The 20,852-nt window shown below is 37.2% G+C and overlaps 1 protein-coding gene across 1 annotated transcript in view; it reads right to left on the bottom strand.

Annotated features, from left to right (window-relative positions):
• STXBP5L (syntaxin binding protein 5L) overlaps positions 1–20,852 on the bottom strand; it is a 185,514-nt gene that overhangs the window by 147,776 nt on the left and 16,886 nt on the right. The window contains exon 2 of the mRNA XM_059838097.1: positions 20,360–20,457. Within this exon, the coding sequence (XP_059694080.1) occupies positions 20,360–20,457 (98 nt within the window). The remainder of the gene's footprint in view (positions 1–20,359; positions 20,458–20,852) is intronic.

Raw genomic sequence — 20,852 nt, 5'->3', positions numbered from 1 at the left:
ATTACAGGACAAAAGAAGTGGATCTGTCTACTTAGGAACCTACTAAAGTGAAACAATTTCATGATTTTTATACTTTTTTCTGGCCTTTTCTGTAGAGCTGCTAGAAAGACACCATTCCTAATCATCCCCTTAAAACAAAGGGGTAATAAAAAAGGATAAGAAGAAGCAAATAAAGAAAACTAATGAGATAAAGTGGCAGTGAAAAGTTCCAGGAGTTGCACCACTGCTCTTCCTTAACCATTTCAAGGGCATAGCACAGCTCCACCATTTCCAGATACCCAGGTTGTTCCTAGCCTGGGAAGGAGACATCCTCAAGAGAGGTCAAATAATCAGCCTCAGCTGCAACTCAAGAACTCATAAAGGCACAAACCCTCAAGATTTCTAGGAAGTATATCAAGCCCATATGATCCCATTCTGAGATGTGAATGATTACAGATAAACATGTAGATGTATTTTCCAGCTTGATGTGAAAAAATGTGACATTTGTCCAGGGTCACAAGTCAAGAAATCATTGCCTTACATGGCTTTCTGATGTGTATTTCTAAAAATAAAACTGCATCAATATCCCTCTAGTGTTGCTCCTAGTATTTTATCTTGGGAACGCTTTTCCTCTCCACAAACCACTTCAATCTGATAGGTCACACACAAAGGATGAATAAGAAACACACAATGGCTACATCTCTGAGGGGAAAACACCCCTAGACTGCTTGTAAAAAAAGAGATTTTTAGTCCACCAGATTTTTTCCCATTGTAATAGCTGTAAAGAGTAATTTGTCTTTAAGCATTACGAAACAAAGGGCATTCAAGTGTAAAGTCTCTTCATAAATAGGAAGCACTAGTGTGGGACCCAGTGAGCCGCTAACCAAGGTAACTCACGTGTAAAGTACTTTTTATGATGCATTAGATGTGTCAGCATATTTCCAGGCTAAGAATAGAGTAGAATATGTCAGTCCTTATTTTTTTCATGAAAATAGATTGGAATTCATATTGCACATTATTCATGCAACTAGAAAACTGCAATCTTACATGTTTTCAGTTTTACTGCTTTTCTTTGCCAAACTGACTGAAATAAATTAAGGTGACACATTATGAAAATCATTGCACATAACAAATTCATAACTTCTAGAGCAGAAACAGCACTAATTGCTCAAAAGCTGTCTTAAACATTTATGAGTTATTGTAAAATATGAAAAGAGTACAGCCTCTAGTTACAAAAAGACAACCATACAGCCAGCAAAGATGTGACTACAGCTCAGGGAGGTAATTCCCAATGAGCTCAAAAGCCCTGGTATTGTAATAATGTTGTCTGCAGCAGCACAAAGGTCACTGCGGGCTGACCTCCCAGCACATATTCACATTCCCAGGCACAATGTGAGCTCACCAGCTGAGTTCTTTCCTACCACAACTGTAATCCAGTCACTCAGTTTAGGCATGCCCACAGCTGGCAAAGCCTGTGGTGGTGCGACAACCCAAAAAACTTTAAGCTTTAATCAAGACTGGAAAAAAAAACATTCTTCAAAATGCAAGAGTATTTGAACAGTCTCTGGAGAATTGATGATGAATTCGGAGAATTGTCCAAGTCAGATGATATTTATTCTCCTTCTCCTTTCAACTGACCCAATTGCATTAAAAGAAGTTAAAAACAGTACTGGTTTGGCTTGGTTTTTGTTTGGTTGGTTGGTTTTTTGTCTTTTTTTTTTTTTTTTTTTTTAGTTTTTTTGGATTTTGGGGTTTTTCTTTTGTATGTTCCATTTTTAGCAACTGCTATAGCTGTCCTAGAATATTCTTCAACTGCAAGCAGGAGAAGAAACTTCTAAGTTCTTTCTGTTCAGCTACAAATATTAGTATATATGGTCAATACATCCTGCAGCAAACAACGGCAACAGAAGACCAGAGCTTTGCAAAACCTGGAGACTCTTACAGATGAACAAAAGGGGTAAAACTTGCTGGGTGTGCTGAGAGGTGATGAGACACTGTAGAGGGAAAGGCAAATGCCAGACCTGAGAAATGTGCAGAGGCATAGCAACATGCATGGAGTGAAGGGCTCCTGGGTTTGCTAAGACAGCTTTAATGTGGGTATCTCCTGATACTGAGAGAATGCAGAAAGGTGGCTGCAGATTTCTGAAACAGCAGAAATACCACAGTATATGAAGACTAAGTCTGAAGATGCTGGAACTGAATACTGGAGTTTTCTGCAATAGCAGGACAGTTTTTTACAGCAGAAGATTTTGAAAAGATTGTGTCCTCTCCCTGAGATACGATGTTTCAGTTTCCCTCTCTCCTGTTCATCACCTCTTGTTAAGATCTCAGTGAACTAGTCAGATGGACAACACTAAGCTTCCAGTTCAGGATCTATGACAAACATATTTGAAGACCAGGCTCCCCAAAGTTTTCCAGAATGCAGGACTGCAGCAGAACAAAAGTATTTCTGGGCGCAAGACACCTCACAGCTTTACAATTTAGTGGCAGGGGAGGTTGCCCAAGTGATTGAAATTAGTAACAAAACATTGTTGGAGACAAGGAAAAGGAATAGTACTTTCCTATTGAAGTTTTTCCTTTAAGATGTGACTCAGACCAAGTAGCTTGAGGACTGGCTATGGCAATAGAGGCAATGTGAAATCTTCATGTATGCACTCATCATTTTAGTGCAATAGTTAACCCTGCCTCATCCTTCAGAGAGAAAAGACAGGGAAGAAGGGACAAAGGAGAATCTGGAAGCTTCCCAACCCCTCTTTGTGAGAAAGGTGATAAGAAAAACCAACAATAGAATTCTATATGAATTTATACTCATATATAACATATATATATATAGATGAGATAGGTGGTGGTTGTTTGAACTCCTAAGCAAGAGTGATTATCATTTTGCCACTGTGACTGAAATTAAAGCAGTGTTAATGAAAAGGAAGAGAAATGTAAACAGAGGCTTTTAGTATGCTGCCTTACAGAACCTAAAAACATAGATTTCAAGAGCCAGTTCTGTCTGCCTGAGACTTTGATATTCTGATACACAGTACAAAGAATTTATTCGGCCTTTAATTACCTGGGTAATAAATAGTTTGTAACCCTGATAAATAGATCAACCCGTCAACTGTTTTCTCTTATAGGGGTATCACTATTTATCTGTTCTGTTAATTTTATGAACGACTAAAATCAGGACTGGAGACAGGTGGTAATTTTCCTGACAGGTGGCCGCATTACACAGCATTTTCCCAGCTCCCCCCCATAAAATGCAAATGCAATCTGGAAGTATGCAGTTGCCAAAAGCATCTTCTTTTTTGTGCATACGGTTTCATTTTTCCTCACTTCAGATAGAAACTAAAATAAGACAGAGACACGCATTTGGGTGACAAAATTTTTACTTCTTCTTACATTTGAGGAATGTGCACACTGAATCTATTTATTCCATGATTCTACATGGCATTTCTGTATGTGGCAATACATTAAGCAAATGACTGTGTATGCACCACAGTGCTCAAAACTTGACTGTGAGAACAATTTCTGTGTCTGATATATATGCCATTCAATGATTGTAAAAGGCAATCTAAAACCTATTAATCAAGCCACAGCAACAATAAAGTAAATGGGGAAAATAAGATAAAGGATGTATTTAACTTATCCTTAATATATGACATTGTTAGGTTACTATTACAGCACTACAATGCAAAACAGTAAGGGAATCAACCCTGAATTCCTTATGACCTAGAAGACAACATGTAAGAGCACCATCAGGAACATGCACACAAACTTTCAGGCTAAATGCCATTGAATTGAACAGTTTGTGGTTGAAGTGCCAGCCTGAAAATCAAAGGGCCTATACTCTTCAAGCATCTCATATTAAAGACTGGGTTAAATCATTTTAGTGCTTCAGTTTCCTCACATCAGTAAAACTGGGATAGCTCTGTCAATATCCATTTTAATAATTTTGATACTTGGTGATTAAAGGTCTCCCTAAGAAATACTGCTTTTCCCCCATTCTATAGTGTTGCTTTTTGTAGTTTTAATTCATATGGTATAGCTTTTAAAATATTGATCTAGAACTGTTCTATTTGCAGATCAGTTCAAACATGCAAATGTAAAATGGAAGTATTAAAACTGAATGAATTCTATCTTCCCTCATATTAAATGTTTCTCAAGAGTGTTTAAACTTCCTTTTTTAATAAACTGATTGAGATCCATCAGAACTATATCATTCCCTGCAGTTTGCTTGGTGTTACACACATAGGCATTGGCTAATAAGAGGAATTTTCTTGAAAAACTAAGAAACTAAACCCCAAAGCCTAAATGCACTTCAAGTAAAGACTATGTTACTTATTAAATACGATGGAACCAAAATAGATGTAATTTTTCCTGAGAAAGGCAGAAGAAAGTTTTTACAATAGAAATTTTGTAAGAACAGTAGCTGGGCTAACAGTTCAAACTTCTTTATGTAAAACCAGTTTTTAGTACAACTCCTTGTCCATTACCATAATGAGCAAATATGTGTTCTTGCTCATACATTTTATTTTATTTTATTTTAATAAGGAGAATAAAACCTGAGGGAAAGTGCTGCCAGGCTATGTGGAGGTGGAAAGTACAACATCCATTTGGAATAACCACATTCAGCTCAGAAGGGTTGCTCTATTGAACAGAGTATTAAGAGAGATAAAGGTAAAAAAAACCTCAAATGTGATATGTTTGGATCACATTGGAAATGGGAAACTTAAAAAACAATAATAACTACAACAAAACATGATGAATCTCTTGGGTTCCCCAGGCTACAGGAAGCAATCAAACAAGAATATTAAAAAATATAGCAAGAATATTAAAAAAAATTAATAATTTCTTTGATTCAGCTTTTAACAGAGTATATTGGGAAAGGTTCCTTTATGCTGCTGCAGACTCCTTATTTGTGTGTGTGTGTGTGTGTGTGTGTGTGTGTGTGTGTGTGTATCTGTTAAGTAAGATTAATAAAGATGCAGGTATCAGAAATGTAGGTTCAGAAACCAGCAGCTAAGGTCCCAAGTAAACTACTAAGCAATATTTATGTCATGCTTGGAAAGGAGCATAGGAATGAGGCAGAATGGATGCTGGCAATGTCCACTCCCAAACTGCACAGCTAATACTTCTAAAAGAGACTTGAGGTTAACCAGAAAATTACAAGACAGTAAATCTTACGCTGGAATCTTGCAAACACCTTTAAATTAAAATAGAAATATAAGAAAAAAAAATTAGTCTAAACATTATTTTCTAAAAATAATTCCTCCCAAAATATGCATATGATACTGGTCTCTTGACACTTCTTGGCCCTCTGAAAAGTCATGACATTGGAAAAATACTTTCTCTGTTATCAAAAGGCAGTAGAAAGTCTCCTTAAACAGAAAACAAACTAACTGAAGACACAAAACAATACAAAATACCTCCATTGATTAAAAGTTATGGTAGAAAGAAAAGGTATGACATACTGCCAATAAAAACCTGAATTCTAATGGGCTTCAAAAATTTCCAGTAGGATCTTTCAGTAACTGAAGAGCATTTAAAAAATGAATTGGAGATAAGGGAGCACAGTCCACTTTCAGTAGTAATTTTGACATTCTGAAGATAGTCACCAAAAACAAGGGCATTTTGGTAAAGTCACAGTATCACAATATACATGTGATAAAGTTTGCAATATTTCTTAATCTGTTAAAAGATCTAAAGATTTAAACATGTGACAAATCCATTTGGTTTAGCAAGAATCTTTAAACAGACCAAAATAACTTGATGAAAGAGTAAAATGATGGCTATGTGCAAAATTGACAAATTCAGTATAAGTTCCACTAGAAGAAAAAATCAGTTTAGTTGTTTATGCACATCAGGAGAATCTAAACTTACAGCAGGAATTCTAGGAAGAGATGTGTGATTCTCTACAACCAGCTCTATATGCAGTGTTGATGAATAGAATTGTTGCAATAAAAAAAAGCCCCATGAAAGATCCTATATGATTACAAGCTTCAAGCTGACATAGAAGATCCACAGCTCAATTTCTCTTTAAAAGATAACTTTACAAGATTCTGTTGATAAAAATACCCTGCCTAAATTTCCAGAATCATGTCTAAAGAATGACTGCAATTAGTAGTGACAACAAGGCTCCAGGGCAGACATAGACATACTATTATTATATAACAATAAACGGCCTAGGAAAGAAAAAAAAAAAAAAAAAAAAAAAAAAAAAAAAAAAAAAAAAAGGCACTGTTTCCATGGACAGTATAAAATTCTCACTTAAATAATATTTGCTAATTTTGTCATTGGTCTTGTAGTTAGCTGATAAAGAAGAAGCTAAGTATGCATTTTAAAAAGTTGATGAGAAATTAGTTTTCCTTTGTTTCATTGTTTTTTTTTTTTAATGAAAGATTGCATGAGTCTGCTCCTCCCAAAAGCTTCTGCTGGTTTTTCAGGCAGTTTGAAAATACTTCCTACGAAATTCTCAAACCATCTAGTTTGGGGGAGCTTCTTTTGCTCTCATCCAAGATGCTTAACCATGTCATAAGCAGCAACACAGGCAGATTTAACTAGATTTCTATGTCTCTGATACCTTCTATGTCTCTGAAGGCTTAACTTCATTCATAAAAGCCACTCACAGCTTCACAGGATACTGACAGACTTCCCCTTATAATCATTGCTGGAACTATAGACAGCATTACTTCTTTTCAAACTCCACTAAGGAAGAACACAGAGCAAAAATGAGAAATACTGAATTGAAACTTGGATTCTAAAGGTAAGTCTAGCAAGCAAGATGATAGTTTAAATTAGGAACATAAATCTGCTAATTAAAAGGCAAATAAACTGATGGGTTTAATATATTTGACTATTTCTAATTCAGATTTTGAGATACTTTATACAATCTGGGGTTTTTTTCTGAAATTCAACTGATTTATGTAATTATTCACTCAATATTTGCACAGATGTTTTAAAATACATTTCAACACATTTACAAGAAAATAAGTTGTGATTCCAACACTAGCGCAAAACTGACCCAAATCTTGAATAATTATTTACTATATGATCACACTGAAGTGATAAAGGAATGCTAAAGAATGTAAATTAAAGCCAAGAATTCAGAAATATGATCACCTGGAAGGGTTAAAGTTGCATTTGAAACCTTGATTTGTATTCCATTCTGTCTTAAGTAAAATCCTGATGCCAATATCATATCAGAGTCCACAAGTGCAACATATTTATCCTGACATGAAGCCCCAAAACAAAAGGTAACAATCTGCCCTTGCCTGCTTTTGCCAATGCACAGACCTTGTAAAACTAGGAGCTGATGATCACACAGGTGATGTTCTAAATATGGGAGATATCAGAAGCAAGGGCAGATAACATAACCCTACTTTACTACTGGTCCCTTATCTTTGCAAACTCAGAGATCTGTTTATACAGGTTGATAGCAGGAGCCTCATCTAGTGGTGCTTAGAGACAAACCAGTAGCCAGACAACCATTAGGCCCCAGTGGAAGTTTTGTTTCTGGATAGCAAAGATAACACTGAGCACACAGATTGTGAACATTCTTTCTGACCATCTCCACCATTCACAAGTTTCACCTCTCCTGTGAGAAACTGCACCGCATTAGCAGAAATTGCTGGATTTTTCAGTTGCCCACATTCAGTATCCTGTTCTAAACTAGGGAAGTAGAAGAAATCTTTTAACTATTCAGTGGCAGCAGCCTTGGTGGCTTTTGACCAGGTGAATAAATTTAGCTGTACCAGATGCCCCTCTTGGGAGAACAAAAGAACTTTCAGTCCCGGTAGCCAGTTTGAAACATGCCAGGGGAACCAGAGCTGTACTTTGGGAGCAGTCAACCAACTAGACTGTTTCATGAAACCACCGAAATTTTCTCATTTTTCTCCTCATGACATAACATCAGTCTCACAGGAGATGAGACAGGAAACCAACAACAGAGAAATGCAGTAGTTCAAAAAAGCAGTGTTTCATTCCTTCATCCTCATTTCCTCTAAGTGTAACAGCTGTGCTTGTTCCTTTCTCCGCAACTCACAGTACAGCAAAGTAGACAAGGACCCTGACACAGCTCTTCCTTGTCAGGCTCCAAAGCATAAGGTTGGTGAAGAATCCTGACATAAGCAAAGCTGAAGAAGTGTGAGGACAGTGAAAAATGAACTGAACATGCAGACCTAATTGTACCATATTTCTAAGGACTCCATGTTTGAGTTCCTTTGGTTAGGGTATGAATGTAGAAGTAAAAGAATTCACTCTTAACATAATCTTTCTTAGTATCTTTTCTGGGAAGCCCTAAAAAGGGTTATGGCTAGCTAGAGTAGGGAAGTCCTGGCAGTGGTTGGCTAAAATAGACAAGTAAGGTCCACAACATTCTACCTGCTTGCTCAGAATTACACTAATTAAGGAATTTCAAGTCAGAAAAGAACCAGTCCTCTAAAGAAACAAGTAAGGACTCAGTGTTCTTCTGTCCTCTTTTAAAGCAGAAGATTTAGTCTACTTCTAGGAAAATGTAGCAGGTAACATTATATAAATTCCTTTTTTAAAAGAGTTAAACTTTTTTTTTTTTTAACAACTGGAAAATATCTAGTCTTTAAGTTGCTCAGAAGCCATGAAAACAATGCTGCTTTCTTATTGCATTTATTGATCTCCCAGTGATTTAATTTACACTTAAAAAACGGAAAGCTTCTTTGCTGTAGCAAAACTGCCAGCCTAATAAAGTGGTTCTTGTACTTTCAAGCCCAAAATAGTAATCTATCAATTAAAACTGAGGGAACCTATAAAATGAACCAGTTTTTCATTAGTATTTCCTTTCATTTGAGAGTTGCAATGTTAGAGAGATCCTAAGGTACAAAATTCAGGAGCATAGGAGAAGACATTCTTAGGGATGATTTTCACAGGAGAATTTGCTTCTCCTCTCACTTCAGTAAAGACTGGGGTTTCTCATATTGTTTTCTTATTAGCTGGGACATCCTACTTGAGGAAGCTGACAGCTTGAAAAGCTTATGGTCTGGATGATGATGATGTTAATTTAGGTATGTTATCTATAATTTAAGGTCCATTTTTATAGAAAAAAATTACTTTTATTGAAAAATACATGCTCAAGAATGGTTATTCATTCACATTATACAAACCACACACTGTGGAGGCATAATTAAAGCACACCTGGTAATTCACAGAAGCTTTTAACAGAGCTCATCACTCTGATGTCAATGTATTTATGGATTTCCTCTGTCTGTTGCTCTGGAAAATATAAACGTGGTATTTTTCACCTTAAAAGCCTTTTAAAACCATGCATTACATTTATTAAATGTAATGAATTCTTGACACTGGTTGATACTTCACTATTTTACAGCTACAAACAGCAGGAATCAAGTAAAAAGCTCTTTTTATTAAAGGCCAAAGGACTTGACAAGGCAAGTCTTGGCTCTTGCTGAAGATTAGAACTTTTCTCTCAAAAAATCCATGTGACCAGTTCTAAATTTGCAGGTGTCTCTATCTACCAGACACCTTATTGTATGAATGAAAAGGTGTACTGACAAAGGATGAAAAAGTTTCCCCATTAACAGTTCAACATTTTTTGTTACAAAATAATGAGGAACAAAAAAGGAAAAGTTATTCTGCTTGAAATAAAAGTGCTATAAGCACAGTGTCCTGACCACACCCCGCTTGGAACTACAGCAACTCTTGACTTGTTCAGCTCAGGAAGGCAGGATGTGGGAGTTTGAGACAGGAGGGAATACTCAATTAAGAGAGATGGAGCAAGAAATCATGGCTAGCAGGTTCTCACCTAGGATGGGGAGGTCTTAGGTTCCACCCCTATTATAACCTGTGTATGCTATCCAATGATCTGTTTATATAAAATAAATGAATTTACCAAAGACAAGAGTAACGGGTACAGACAGGCAGCTCTGAATTTAAGTGCTACTTTGAAATCACCAAATCTACTGGGTACCATTCAATCTTCCACTACAGACTAATATTTTATGAACAACTTCTGTGAAACAAAAATATTAAGCTATTATGAAATAGATTGATCAATCATTTTAGTGTTCTTTCATAAGACAAAATTAACTTTTAACTTCAGTTTTATATATAAGAGACTGTATTCTTGGGTTTCAAAATGATGCCACTCTTGTGAATTTTGCCAGTTAGATAAAATATATTGGTATTAAAACTATGCAAATAATCTTCTAAATAGAATGTAAGATGTTTGCAGAAATTTTAAATCCTATTCTTCAACTATAAAGTCTTGATGCATTATATTAGCCTCTCCTTAGTTCTAAGCATTTAACTTAAAGTGGAGTTTCTCAAAATCTACAAATTAAGATTAACAAAAGTGCTGTGAAAAAGAAAGCCCTGTTGTTATAATCTAATGGGAACTAGGGCACACATCTATTCACACCTGAAATGGAGAAATTATTTGCAAATGTGAACTTATGTAGTGAAAGTAATTAGGGAAAAAATATTAAGATAAATATTTTAAAAACCTAAGTTGGTATGTCCCGATCATAGGTTTCCAAGAGAATATTGACTAAAGTCACTCGCTTGTCTACTACATGAATGTACTCAAATGTACTCTTCTACCACACATCTCATATTGATTCATCTCATAAAAAAGCATAGTCCTTTTGAAATCAGTGTGTGTCAGATAAGACCACATAAATCAGTCAATCCTTATTTATTTACTGAAGCAACTGAACTACATGAATATGTCACAAGGCTATCAATTCTGCATTGCAGAAAATACAGCTAAATAACAAAACAGAAAGTCAAACTCCTATAAAAGTCACAACATTTAAAATGCACTTCTTGTAGATGCTTAAATTGTAGTGTATTCAGTGACAGGGGCTTTGTTGGAGCACACAGAAACCCAACCAGAAATCAACTATAGTACTAAAGAACCATATTCTAATATTTCTTTCTTATGCTGTGAGCATTTTTAGGGTTAATGTTGAATATCAACATATAAATATACTATATATGGTATATCTATTTTATACCATATATATGTATGCTATTATTTATTCAATAAAATGAAAAAAAACCCCAAAAAGTGATTACTGGAAAGCATAGTTATTGTCAGTAATTAGAAGATCTATCCTTTTTCTGCTCAAATTATCAGTTTTACAGTTAACGCATGTTAAGATCACTGTATTTCCACTCTTCATTGTCTGAAAACCACAACTGTTCAAACAAACAGTACTGCAGAACTTTTGAAAAGTGTGCTGTGTCTGGCTGAAATTGAGCTCATTTTCTTCATGAAGGCCTGCAGGGTGAAGTGTTTTGAGTAAGACTGAAACAGTGTTGATAAAACACCAGAATATCTCCATAGTAGCACTAAAGAGGAGCAGGCTCACAAAATTTCTGGGTCACTTCCCCTCCCCTGTGCTCTCTCTGGACAAAGAGATTGATGCCACACTTACATTCTTTAATGCCCTCTAAGACTTGGCTACTTCAGCTATTCATTTTCTGATAGCCACAATCTCTTTTGGACAAACTTGGCTTCTCCCATGAGGGCCTTTTAAATTCTTCCTTTTGGACTCAAGTGTGGCTTTGAATGTGGTATCTGAAGCACCTGGGAAACATCTTGGTTCTTGACTTGAAGAGTTTCCTTAGAAAAAGATGTAATTCAGAGACTGCTTTGCACAGGTGAGGTGCAAGATGGAGATTGAAAGAATATTGCTTGCTTAATGCCACTAAGAAAAGACAGGTCAGGGGTGAGGAATAGAAATCTAAGAACTGGAGTGAAACTAGGTCAGTTAGGAAAAGAGGGCTGACCATGGATGAGGGAAGAAAACTTCTTCAAGAAAACCTTCCCCTCCCACCCCTCTCCTGAATGAGATCATAGCCTCTGTTTTGCTCATCTCCCCATTTCTTGAACCTCAGGAAAAACTGTGCTTTTATCCTACATCTTTCCTTGGGGTTTAGGCTGAAATAGTGTGTGACTGTGTCTGTCCCATTTCCTACTGAACCACTCATCACATGGTTCATGTTCCTTGCTGTGCAAGATCCTCATGGGGGAACTCTTTCGTTTCAGAAACTTCTCCTTAGGTATTCCCAATGCAGAGACTATTATTCAGTCATTGTAGCCTTTCTACCTCATAATGGGCATTGAACCCTCCACAGTTCCCTTTCATCCCTGGTCTCCCCTCTATTAACAACACACATGCAAGAAAGGCACCTAACTTCAAGAAGTCATCAAGACTTAAAACTGAATCAGTGCCTGTAGCTAGACGAAAACAGGTCTCCTTTCACAACACTAAAATGCTCCCACTGTATGTGTCCGTGTACTTTGGGTTTGTCTTCTCCTAGATATTAGCTTTCCTAAGTTGTTTGGAGAAGTATCAATTCCCTCTACCATCAAGAGTATCTGCCAGATAAAAGCAAAAGAAGAAAAGAGTCAAAATAACAAAGTGTGTAGTATGACTACAAATTTCTGTGGTTTAAGGATGTCTGCCAAATTTAGGTCATGGATATCTGTCTAAAAAAGATAATTAGCAGACTGGAAAGGAGGGCAAATTGATGTACTCCATTTCATATGCACATCAACATTTCTGTTGATGACCAAGTTTGGAACAAAGAAGGTAGGGAAAACTCTAACGGTGACACAGGGTCTAACTAAGACACATCACTTATTTAAAATAGTTGACTACTGCCAATAGTCATAATTTCACTATCAGAGTAAGCTGAGGGGGTTTTTTATTATACTCAAAAAAACCCCTTGTAACAGACATCCAGAAAGCATTTTTTTTTCAGATAGTGTTCATAAATGCAGTCATCAGCTCCACTTAAAATGCTGCCAGAGTCAACCACCTGTATGCCAATTTTACATGCATCTCCAAATAGATGAAAATCTACATTTTCTCAGTAGATTTGTTTGCAGATGTCAGATTCCATTTTTATCTCCTAGATAAACAGCAACTGAAAGTGAGGGAAGTCCAGTACATCTAACTGTAACATATTCAGTCTCCTTATTAAAAGGCAGGGAAGAGGCTTGGGAAACAAACAGACCCAAATTCATGCATGTGTGCATAAACCTAATATATATATCTATATCTCTATATATCTGTATATGTTTATGAGTATATATATGTGAATGCCTACATAACCAGATGCATAGTAGTCTTAGCATAGAAAAAAATTCTTCAAACTCTGGTTCTGTTAGATTTAGTAATACAGGTAAATTTGATAATTTTGGTATCTTTTACAATGATTTTTTATTCTTGTAGATTGGCAATAAATTTATTTCCCCAATAACCTATTTAGCTATCTATATACACAAAACCAGACATTTGTATGTGGATATCCATGGGAATTTTTAAAAGAATTTATATTAGGAGTACTGACTCTCAGTGAAGTTTGTATTCCTGAATAGCTGAAGTTCTCTAGAAAAATATCAAGTACATTGTACAATGAGACAAAAGATGAAATGTATCAATGATTCCTCCAAGTCAAACAACAGAACTTTGGGTTTATGATCTTGTCTGTGCTACCCCCATTCCATCTGCCCAATAATTCACACAGAGTAAACAGCAGAGAACACAGTTGGCTTATTTTAAGGATAAAGAACTACTGAAACCTTGTTTAGATTAAAAGACAGCAGTTCCAAGGAGAGTAAATCTGTCACAATTTATATTTAGCTTTTATGCCACCCTTCTCACAGACCAAAACCCCAAGTTACATTCTCCTCTTTTCTTTTAAAGTACAGCCAACCTAATGTCAAACATTCTTTACCACATTTCCTTTAGCTACTGTAAAATTCCATGCCTACTCAGAACTCTGCCAGCAATGATTTAATTAGCGCTATTTATCTTCTTTGCCAGATTTTCTTTTTTCTAGAGTGCACAAACAGCCTCAGTTTTACCTCCCAGGAATACAGTCTCTCTGTGTAGATCAGCTGCTGAGGATCCATGACGTTCAACAGAGCTATCTTGGGTTTAGAATTCACCTTCCCCTTTACTTGGCACAGTTACTCTGGAATTGAAGATGTTTACTGGCTGTTTCACCGAAAGAAGATGATTTTATAAAATCACTTAGCTTGGAAAAGACTTCCAAGACCATTGAGTCTAATCACTAACCCAGCACTAAAAAGTCCACCACTAAACCACATCCCTCAGTGCCATCTCTGCACGACTTGTGAACACTTCCAGGACTGGTGACTCCACAACTTCCCAGAGCAGCCTGTTCCAGGGTTTGACGACGCTTTCAGTGAAGTAATTTTTCCTAAGATCCAATCTAAACTTCCCCTGCACAATCCAAGGCCATTTTCTTTTGTCCTTTCAAGTACCTGAGAGAGTGATAAGGCCCCCCCCACCCCAGCCTCCTTTTCCCAAGGCTAAATACCCCCAGCTCCCTAAGCAGTTCCTCATATGACTTGTGCTCCAGATCCTTCCGCAGCTGTGTTTCCCTCATCTGGACATACTCCAGCACCTCAATATCTTTCTTTTAGAAAGGGGCCTAGAACTGGACACAGGATTTGAGGTCTGGCCTCACCAGTGCTGATTACCAGGGGACAATCAGTGCCCTGGTTCTGCTGGCCACACTATTGCTGACACAGGCCAGGATGCCACTGGCCTTTTTGAAGGCACTTTTGTTTCTTCACAAACCGCACTTCTTAAAATAAGTGCTGCTGCACCTTATTTGACGTTCAAAAATCACTCTTCCTAGTAAAGCATTGGAAAAAGTACATAAAACAGGCCAGAAAAAGTTATTCCAAATACAGTTCTAAAGCAGAATCTCCCTTGAGCAAAACCTGTAGAATTTTTGTGATTTACAAATGACTTCACATGTAGATTTTTTAAACATAAATAAAAGAGATAGTATCCTCTAAACCACTCAAAATTGAAAGACTATTACTATATTTCGTAGCAATTTTCATAGATAGCTGCAATCTGCCATCCCTGAATTTATCAGATGCAATTTCATACACTAAGACAAGGCAATTTAATGACCTGCTCCTTAGTGCCAAAATTTTCTTACTCCCTCATTTCTTCTCTATCCACTCCCAACTGCACTCCTTCCACTTTCTTTATGCATCATTCTGACCAACATTGGAGGTAAGCACCAGATAAATCAGTTTGTTAATCTGGCAAAAAATGTAGCACAGCAGAAGAACTGGTATTTTGCCAGGTTAGTGCATTGGATGGCTCACAGTAATAGATCTGACAAGCAGCAGAATTGGAGCTTTGGTCGACACTGGTGCGCAATGTACATTAATCCCATCAAGACTTATGCATGGTACCAAGTCTGGATTTACAGTGTTTACATCATCCGAGAAGACAATCTCTGCTACTGCCATTTCCCTCAAGCGTTGGATCCCTTGCTCTATGGTCTTCCACCATGGTCAGCACGTAGCGCTTGCCTTGGCGTGTCTGGGGCAGTGTGATGTAGTCGATCTGCCAGGCCTCCCCATACCTGTACTTGGACCACCGCCCACCATACCACAGGGGCTTCACTTGCTTGGCTTTCTTGATGGCAGCACACGTCTCACAGTCATGGATAACCTGAGAAATACTGTCCATGGTTAGATCCACCCCTCGGTCTCGTGCCCACTTATAGGTGGCATCTCTACTCTGATGACCTGAGGCATCATGGGCCCACCGAGCTAGGAATAACTCTCCCTTGTGTTCCCAATCTAGGTCTATCTTTGACACCTCTATCTTTGCAGCCCGGTCTACCTGCTCATTGTTTTTGAAAGATCCCCCACCTAACGCTTTCAAAGTGGTTTTCAACAGTCCATTGCACCTCTCTACTTTCCCCGCAGCCGGTGCATGGTAGGGAATATGGTACACCCACTCAAAGCCATGTTCCCTAGCCCAGGTGTTGATAAGGCTGTTCTTGAAATGAATCCCATTGTCTGACTCAATCCGCTCAGGGGTTCCATGTCTCCACAGGACTTGCTTTTCAAGGCCCAGGATGGTGTTACGGGCAGTAGCATGACACACAGGATAGGCTTCCAGCCATCCAGTGGTGGCTTCTTCAGCACGTGTCACTTCTTCTTCCTCTTCATCAGCAAGACCAAAGTTTTCACCTTCCAGCCAGTTTGTAATTATTTCCAGAATCCCAGGGCGATTCAGTTTTCCAATATGGGCACGCTGTGACCAGGTCAGGACTGGGCAGCTAAGCTAAAGGTGGGGATAGAGCAATGCTTCCACTGTCAGGTGTTAGCAAGTCAGAATAATGTATTGTTCACCTAGGTATAAAATGGCCATTGTATTTTCTGATAATATGGCTAAAAAGCAGCTATGGCTACTGGAAAAGCCTTGCATGGGTTGCAGATGCCTTACAGCTTTGCTCAAGCAACTAACAGCGAACATGAAGATCTGCATGCCCCACAACCTGCATCCATCACAATACGGAGCCTGTAAGTCTAAAAAATATGTATCAATAACAGCACCAGACCACACTATAACACATACAAAAACATATTACTAATTTAAGCCTGTTTGATGGTGAATTTTTGGTGGTGTGGAGGCCATTCTGGTCCCAGTAGGTTATTTTCTTTGCACTGGATTTAAAACAAACTTCCTCTCATTTCATGATAAGCAAAAATGGTAATAGCTAGAGAAGAGTTTCTTTCAGAATTTCTCACTGCAATTGACCACTAAATAATCAGCAGTCTGATTTTAAAAAAAGAGTAGATGTTGTATTCTGCATGTTTGAAGTAGAGACCTGTAATGGCTAAGCACAGCTCTGATGCAATAAAAGAACTCCATGGAAAGGATTCAGTGACTCCAGGAAGTACTTAGAATGAATTTTAACAAGAATTTGTCAGCTGAATAAATGATAATATAGAAATATGCATCCTAAAATCTGAGCATAGCATGCCACTTCTTCAGATCTGTTACTGGAATAATCACTGTTAACAAAACTGATTTTAATCTGTTTATTCAGACTGAGAATGTGAAAAACCCCCAGACTTCTCCTTTTCCTCTGAAATCAAGAAGAGACTAAAGTCTGACCAAGTATCCTAATTTTTCACCTCCTTATATGGTGGTACAGAACCTTCTCTGACAGCAACCAGAGACTGCACAGTTGGTTTTATTGTATCAGAAGATTCTTCACACTGGGACTAGAGAAGATGGATATGGAGACAATAAGAAAAGGAATCCAATTTCATAGCCCCTCTTCAACAGTATGTATTTTCCTGAAGCAAGGATATTCCACTTAGAGTGGTATCAAGCAATGATCTGAACAATGATCACAAGTATGGGAGCTGGGAACAGGCTTCCAATAGGAAGAAGAGACCTCACAGGAAAAATGAAATTTTCTCTCTTTAGGACAAAGGTAAAGAATGACCAGATGACAGAGCAACTTTTTCAGGAGCAGGGTGTTGACCCTTTATTTGCAGACTTTGTTAAATTGTGTTGGTAGTAGGGACACTCCTCCACCGATGGTTTGCAGTGCTGGAGGCAGCCTGCAGTTGTTTGAACTTCCTTGGGAAACCCACAGAGACTGTGAGGATCAGCAGAGCATAGCAACAACAATTCCCAGTGCTACAGAAGCTAGAGAGAGCAGTTGCATCTAAGCACCTTGAAAAGAAATCTAGGAGAAAAAAAAGTGACTGCCATACCAAAATGAACTTCCATCTCTGCATTCTAATGGCAGCTTATGAATAATATGCTCTATTTCAGGACAATTTAACATAGTCAACTTCACTACTGCTGCTGGATCACTCGAAATTATCACCTGAAGGCCTGATGTTAGACATTAATATTGAGACCTGTTACCTTGTGACCAGTAGAAATACCAATACCTTGTGAATCTTTTAGAAAGTCAAGGAAGCAACAATATAATCATGTGACTTGGACTCATCACAGCAAAACTTGTTCTACATCATTACATGAATATTAAACATAAATTCAGTCTTCCCATCCTTTCGTGTTCCCTAAAGAAGAGAGTCTGATCCAAACCAGGTGCCTTTGGCACCACCAGTAAACAGAGAAATGAATAATTGGGTGAATTTCTTTGATGGCAGCCAAGTAGTCTGTCCTTTCACTCCATCAACAGTACTGTTTAGAAACACCAGCCAAACACAATGTATGTATAGAAAGAATTCCCTTTTTCTTACATGACCTACCCACAGCAGAATGAAATTGTGCAGTTCTGTTAAAAAGTATTTTTACAGGATACTGCAGGAAATTTAGAGCCACTACAACCTATATTTTCCTTTCTTTGCTAAAAAAATCCCCCACATTATGAATTGTACTTTCAGATGTAATACTTAATCTGTTACACCTTGGCTTGAATTTTATTGCCTGATTTCAACAACTACAAACATCTGCAACAAGACTGGCTTAAATGAGTGGTGTTCTGGGGGTAGTCTTAGGGCCTGTTTCACTGCAAATTTATTACTCCACAAGTAGGTTTTTTATGTAATATGTTCTGCAAAACTCACAGCCAAGTGAAGAAACCCCAGTTAAATTAAATAAATAAGTAATTCTTTTTATGGCACCCTCTGTCTTCAAAGCACAGTTTCCATTAACTCAGGGCTCACTTAAGCAAACCAGGCTCTCTGTGACTAAGTTGAGAAGCATTTATACTATGACATATCTTCCAAAAACAAAAAAAAAAAAAAATCAAATTCCCTGGTAATCCTGCTGCTCTTGCTTGATTAAAATACTAGAACTGGTAGAAATTTTTCCATGGATGAGGTAGGGTTCACTAGCAAACAGGAGAAGAAATGTTAAAAGGAAGGACACTTTGAAAAACATTCTTTTCCCTACTGCTAACTCTTTATAATCAATTTTTATAGAAAACATATAGAGAATTTTATATAAGCTTAGGGATATAGCTATGTTTCCACTTCATATTCCATTTCCTGCGTCAGGAAACATGCAGGTTTAAATTAATTCTACATGAACCTGTATTAATTCAGGCACTGTACCTGAATTTTTCTCAAAGGAGGGATTGGTAGAGATAGAGGATGTCTAGCCAGTGACAGCATTGCTCCTAGAAAAGCCACGTTGCTGAGAAGGAAAGAAGAGGGGGGCTCAGTAGTCAATCTTCTGCAAGGTCTTTTTCCTACTTCTACCATGAAATTCCCAATACCCTCACTGTGAAGATATCAGCGAAGATTCTAGGGACAAAGCCCTAGATTTTTAACCTTGCATACCTCTAAAAAGAAGAAGAAACCATGACTACTAGACTTGCACTTCTCAGAAGTACACAAATTCATGGACACTTTCTTCTTTGCATTTGAACATAACATATTCAATCTACTTCACATAGGTAAGAAATAAAGAGTAGAACTATCAAAGCAGAGCTTGTGACATAACTTGAGGTTGAGTCTTGTGAGAAATTCTGGGTGAGATACAAATTGAGGCTTATGAAAATGCAACTGTTCAGACCAAGAGTACCCAAAAATGGAAGAACCAAAGTTTTAGTAACATTACATGAGGCACAGGCTTGTTTTCCACAAGGAGATTTTTCTTTACTTTGTAACCTGCCTTGGGTTCATTACATTTACAGTTACCTTGGGAACAAGGATAGCAAAAGAACCAGAAAACATTATATTGCTGTTTCATACAACACTGTCCCCTACTTTAAACCCATAATTTATTTGGATACAAAAAGTCTGTAAAAAAACATTGGTTAATTAGTTCTGAATTCTGTTATTTTTAAACCTTCTTGTCTTTCTCCTCTTTTCCTTGCTTTAAATGTATTTTCACTGAAATAGAAAATGTCGGAACCATGCCAAACTAAGAAAATTATGTACAGAAACATTTTTAAATACTTCACATTCAAATATTCTTTATTTTTTCTTTAATTTAAGTCTTCAAATTTCAATTACCTTGTAATTAAATTTATTCTGTATAGACTTCTAACTTCAAAATCCTACTGTATTAAAAACAGCATATAAATTTCTGGCATTTGAAGTACCTTTATAATTAACAAAAAGAAATAAGCACTTTTATAGTGCTTCACCTTCTCCTCTGGGAAGATATGAATTCTGTCCTAAAATCACTTATTTCCCACCATTCACTTGAAAGTGTCTAAATAATTTCATACACAGCCATCTAACTGCAATCTAACATTGGCTAACTGCACTGCAGCAATGAATTTATTTATTGCTAGCACAACATTCACAACTTACTTGTTACCACTTTGCTGTCCACTTTTACTTTTCATGCTGAAAAAGATCAATTCTGTTTTATATTAACTGATACATGCCAAAACCATATGCTAAAAATGCAATCAGAAATTGTTCTTTGAATCCCTTAGGGACCTGGTTGATTCCTCAACAGCACATCTTTGCAGTCTGTCTCATAAAGCAAAATGAAGTAGAACATAACTGTAGCCTTACCTGAGTGCTTGAGGAAGGTAATTCCCATCCCTGTATTACAAATACACAGAAATGGTGCAAATTGTGAATGAGAAAGGATACATTCGTATGGCTCCTGTTCTTGTTCCAATTGCCAGAATTTTCTGAACTGGGTCAAACGCTAAGGCAGTGGGGAGGTAAGGAAAGCCATGGCGAACCGTCTGAAACAGAGCAAAGGAGCTAAGTGACTGAACTGCAACCACGGAGAACAGCATCAATGTTTCATGCTTATGTTTTTCTGTATGTTGTAGCATTTTCAATATATTTCAAGAGAAGTATTTTAAAAGATACAGTATTTCAAACACAGAGGTGAATTTTGTTCATATGAATTTCTAATTATGCTTTTCACTCAGTAATATTTTAAATAGCTTTATTGCAACAAACTAGATTGCAAAGTGTTATTATACAACTGGTATATACTGCTGAAGCAGTATACTAAAAGATAACCTTAATATGCAGGGCAGCTGTACTGTAAACTGAAAAAAAAGACACATAATATGCTTTCAAAACACTCAGCCTCAACAGAACAGCTCCAGCAGAAAGAAATGGAATATGT

Source organism: Haemorhous mexicanus, chromosome 2 (assembly GCF_027477595.1).
Source record: "Haemorhous mexicanus isolate bHaeMex1 chromosome 2, bHaeMex1.pri, whole genome shotgun sequence".
Classification (NCBI taxonomy): domain Eukaryota; kingdom Metazoa; phylum Chordata; class Aves; order Passeriformes; family Fringillidae; genus Haemorhous; species Haemorhous mexicanus.
This window is presented reverse-complemented; position numbering and strand designations above follow the sequence as displayed.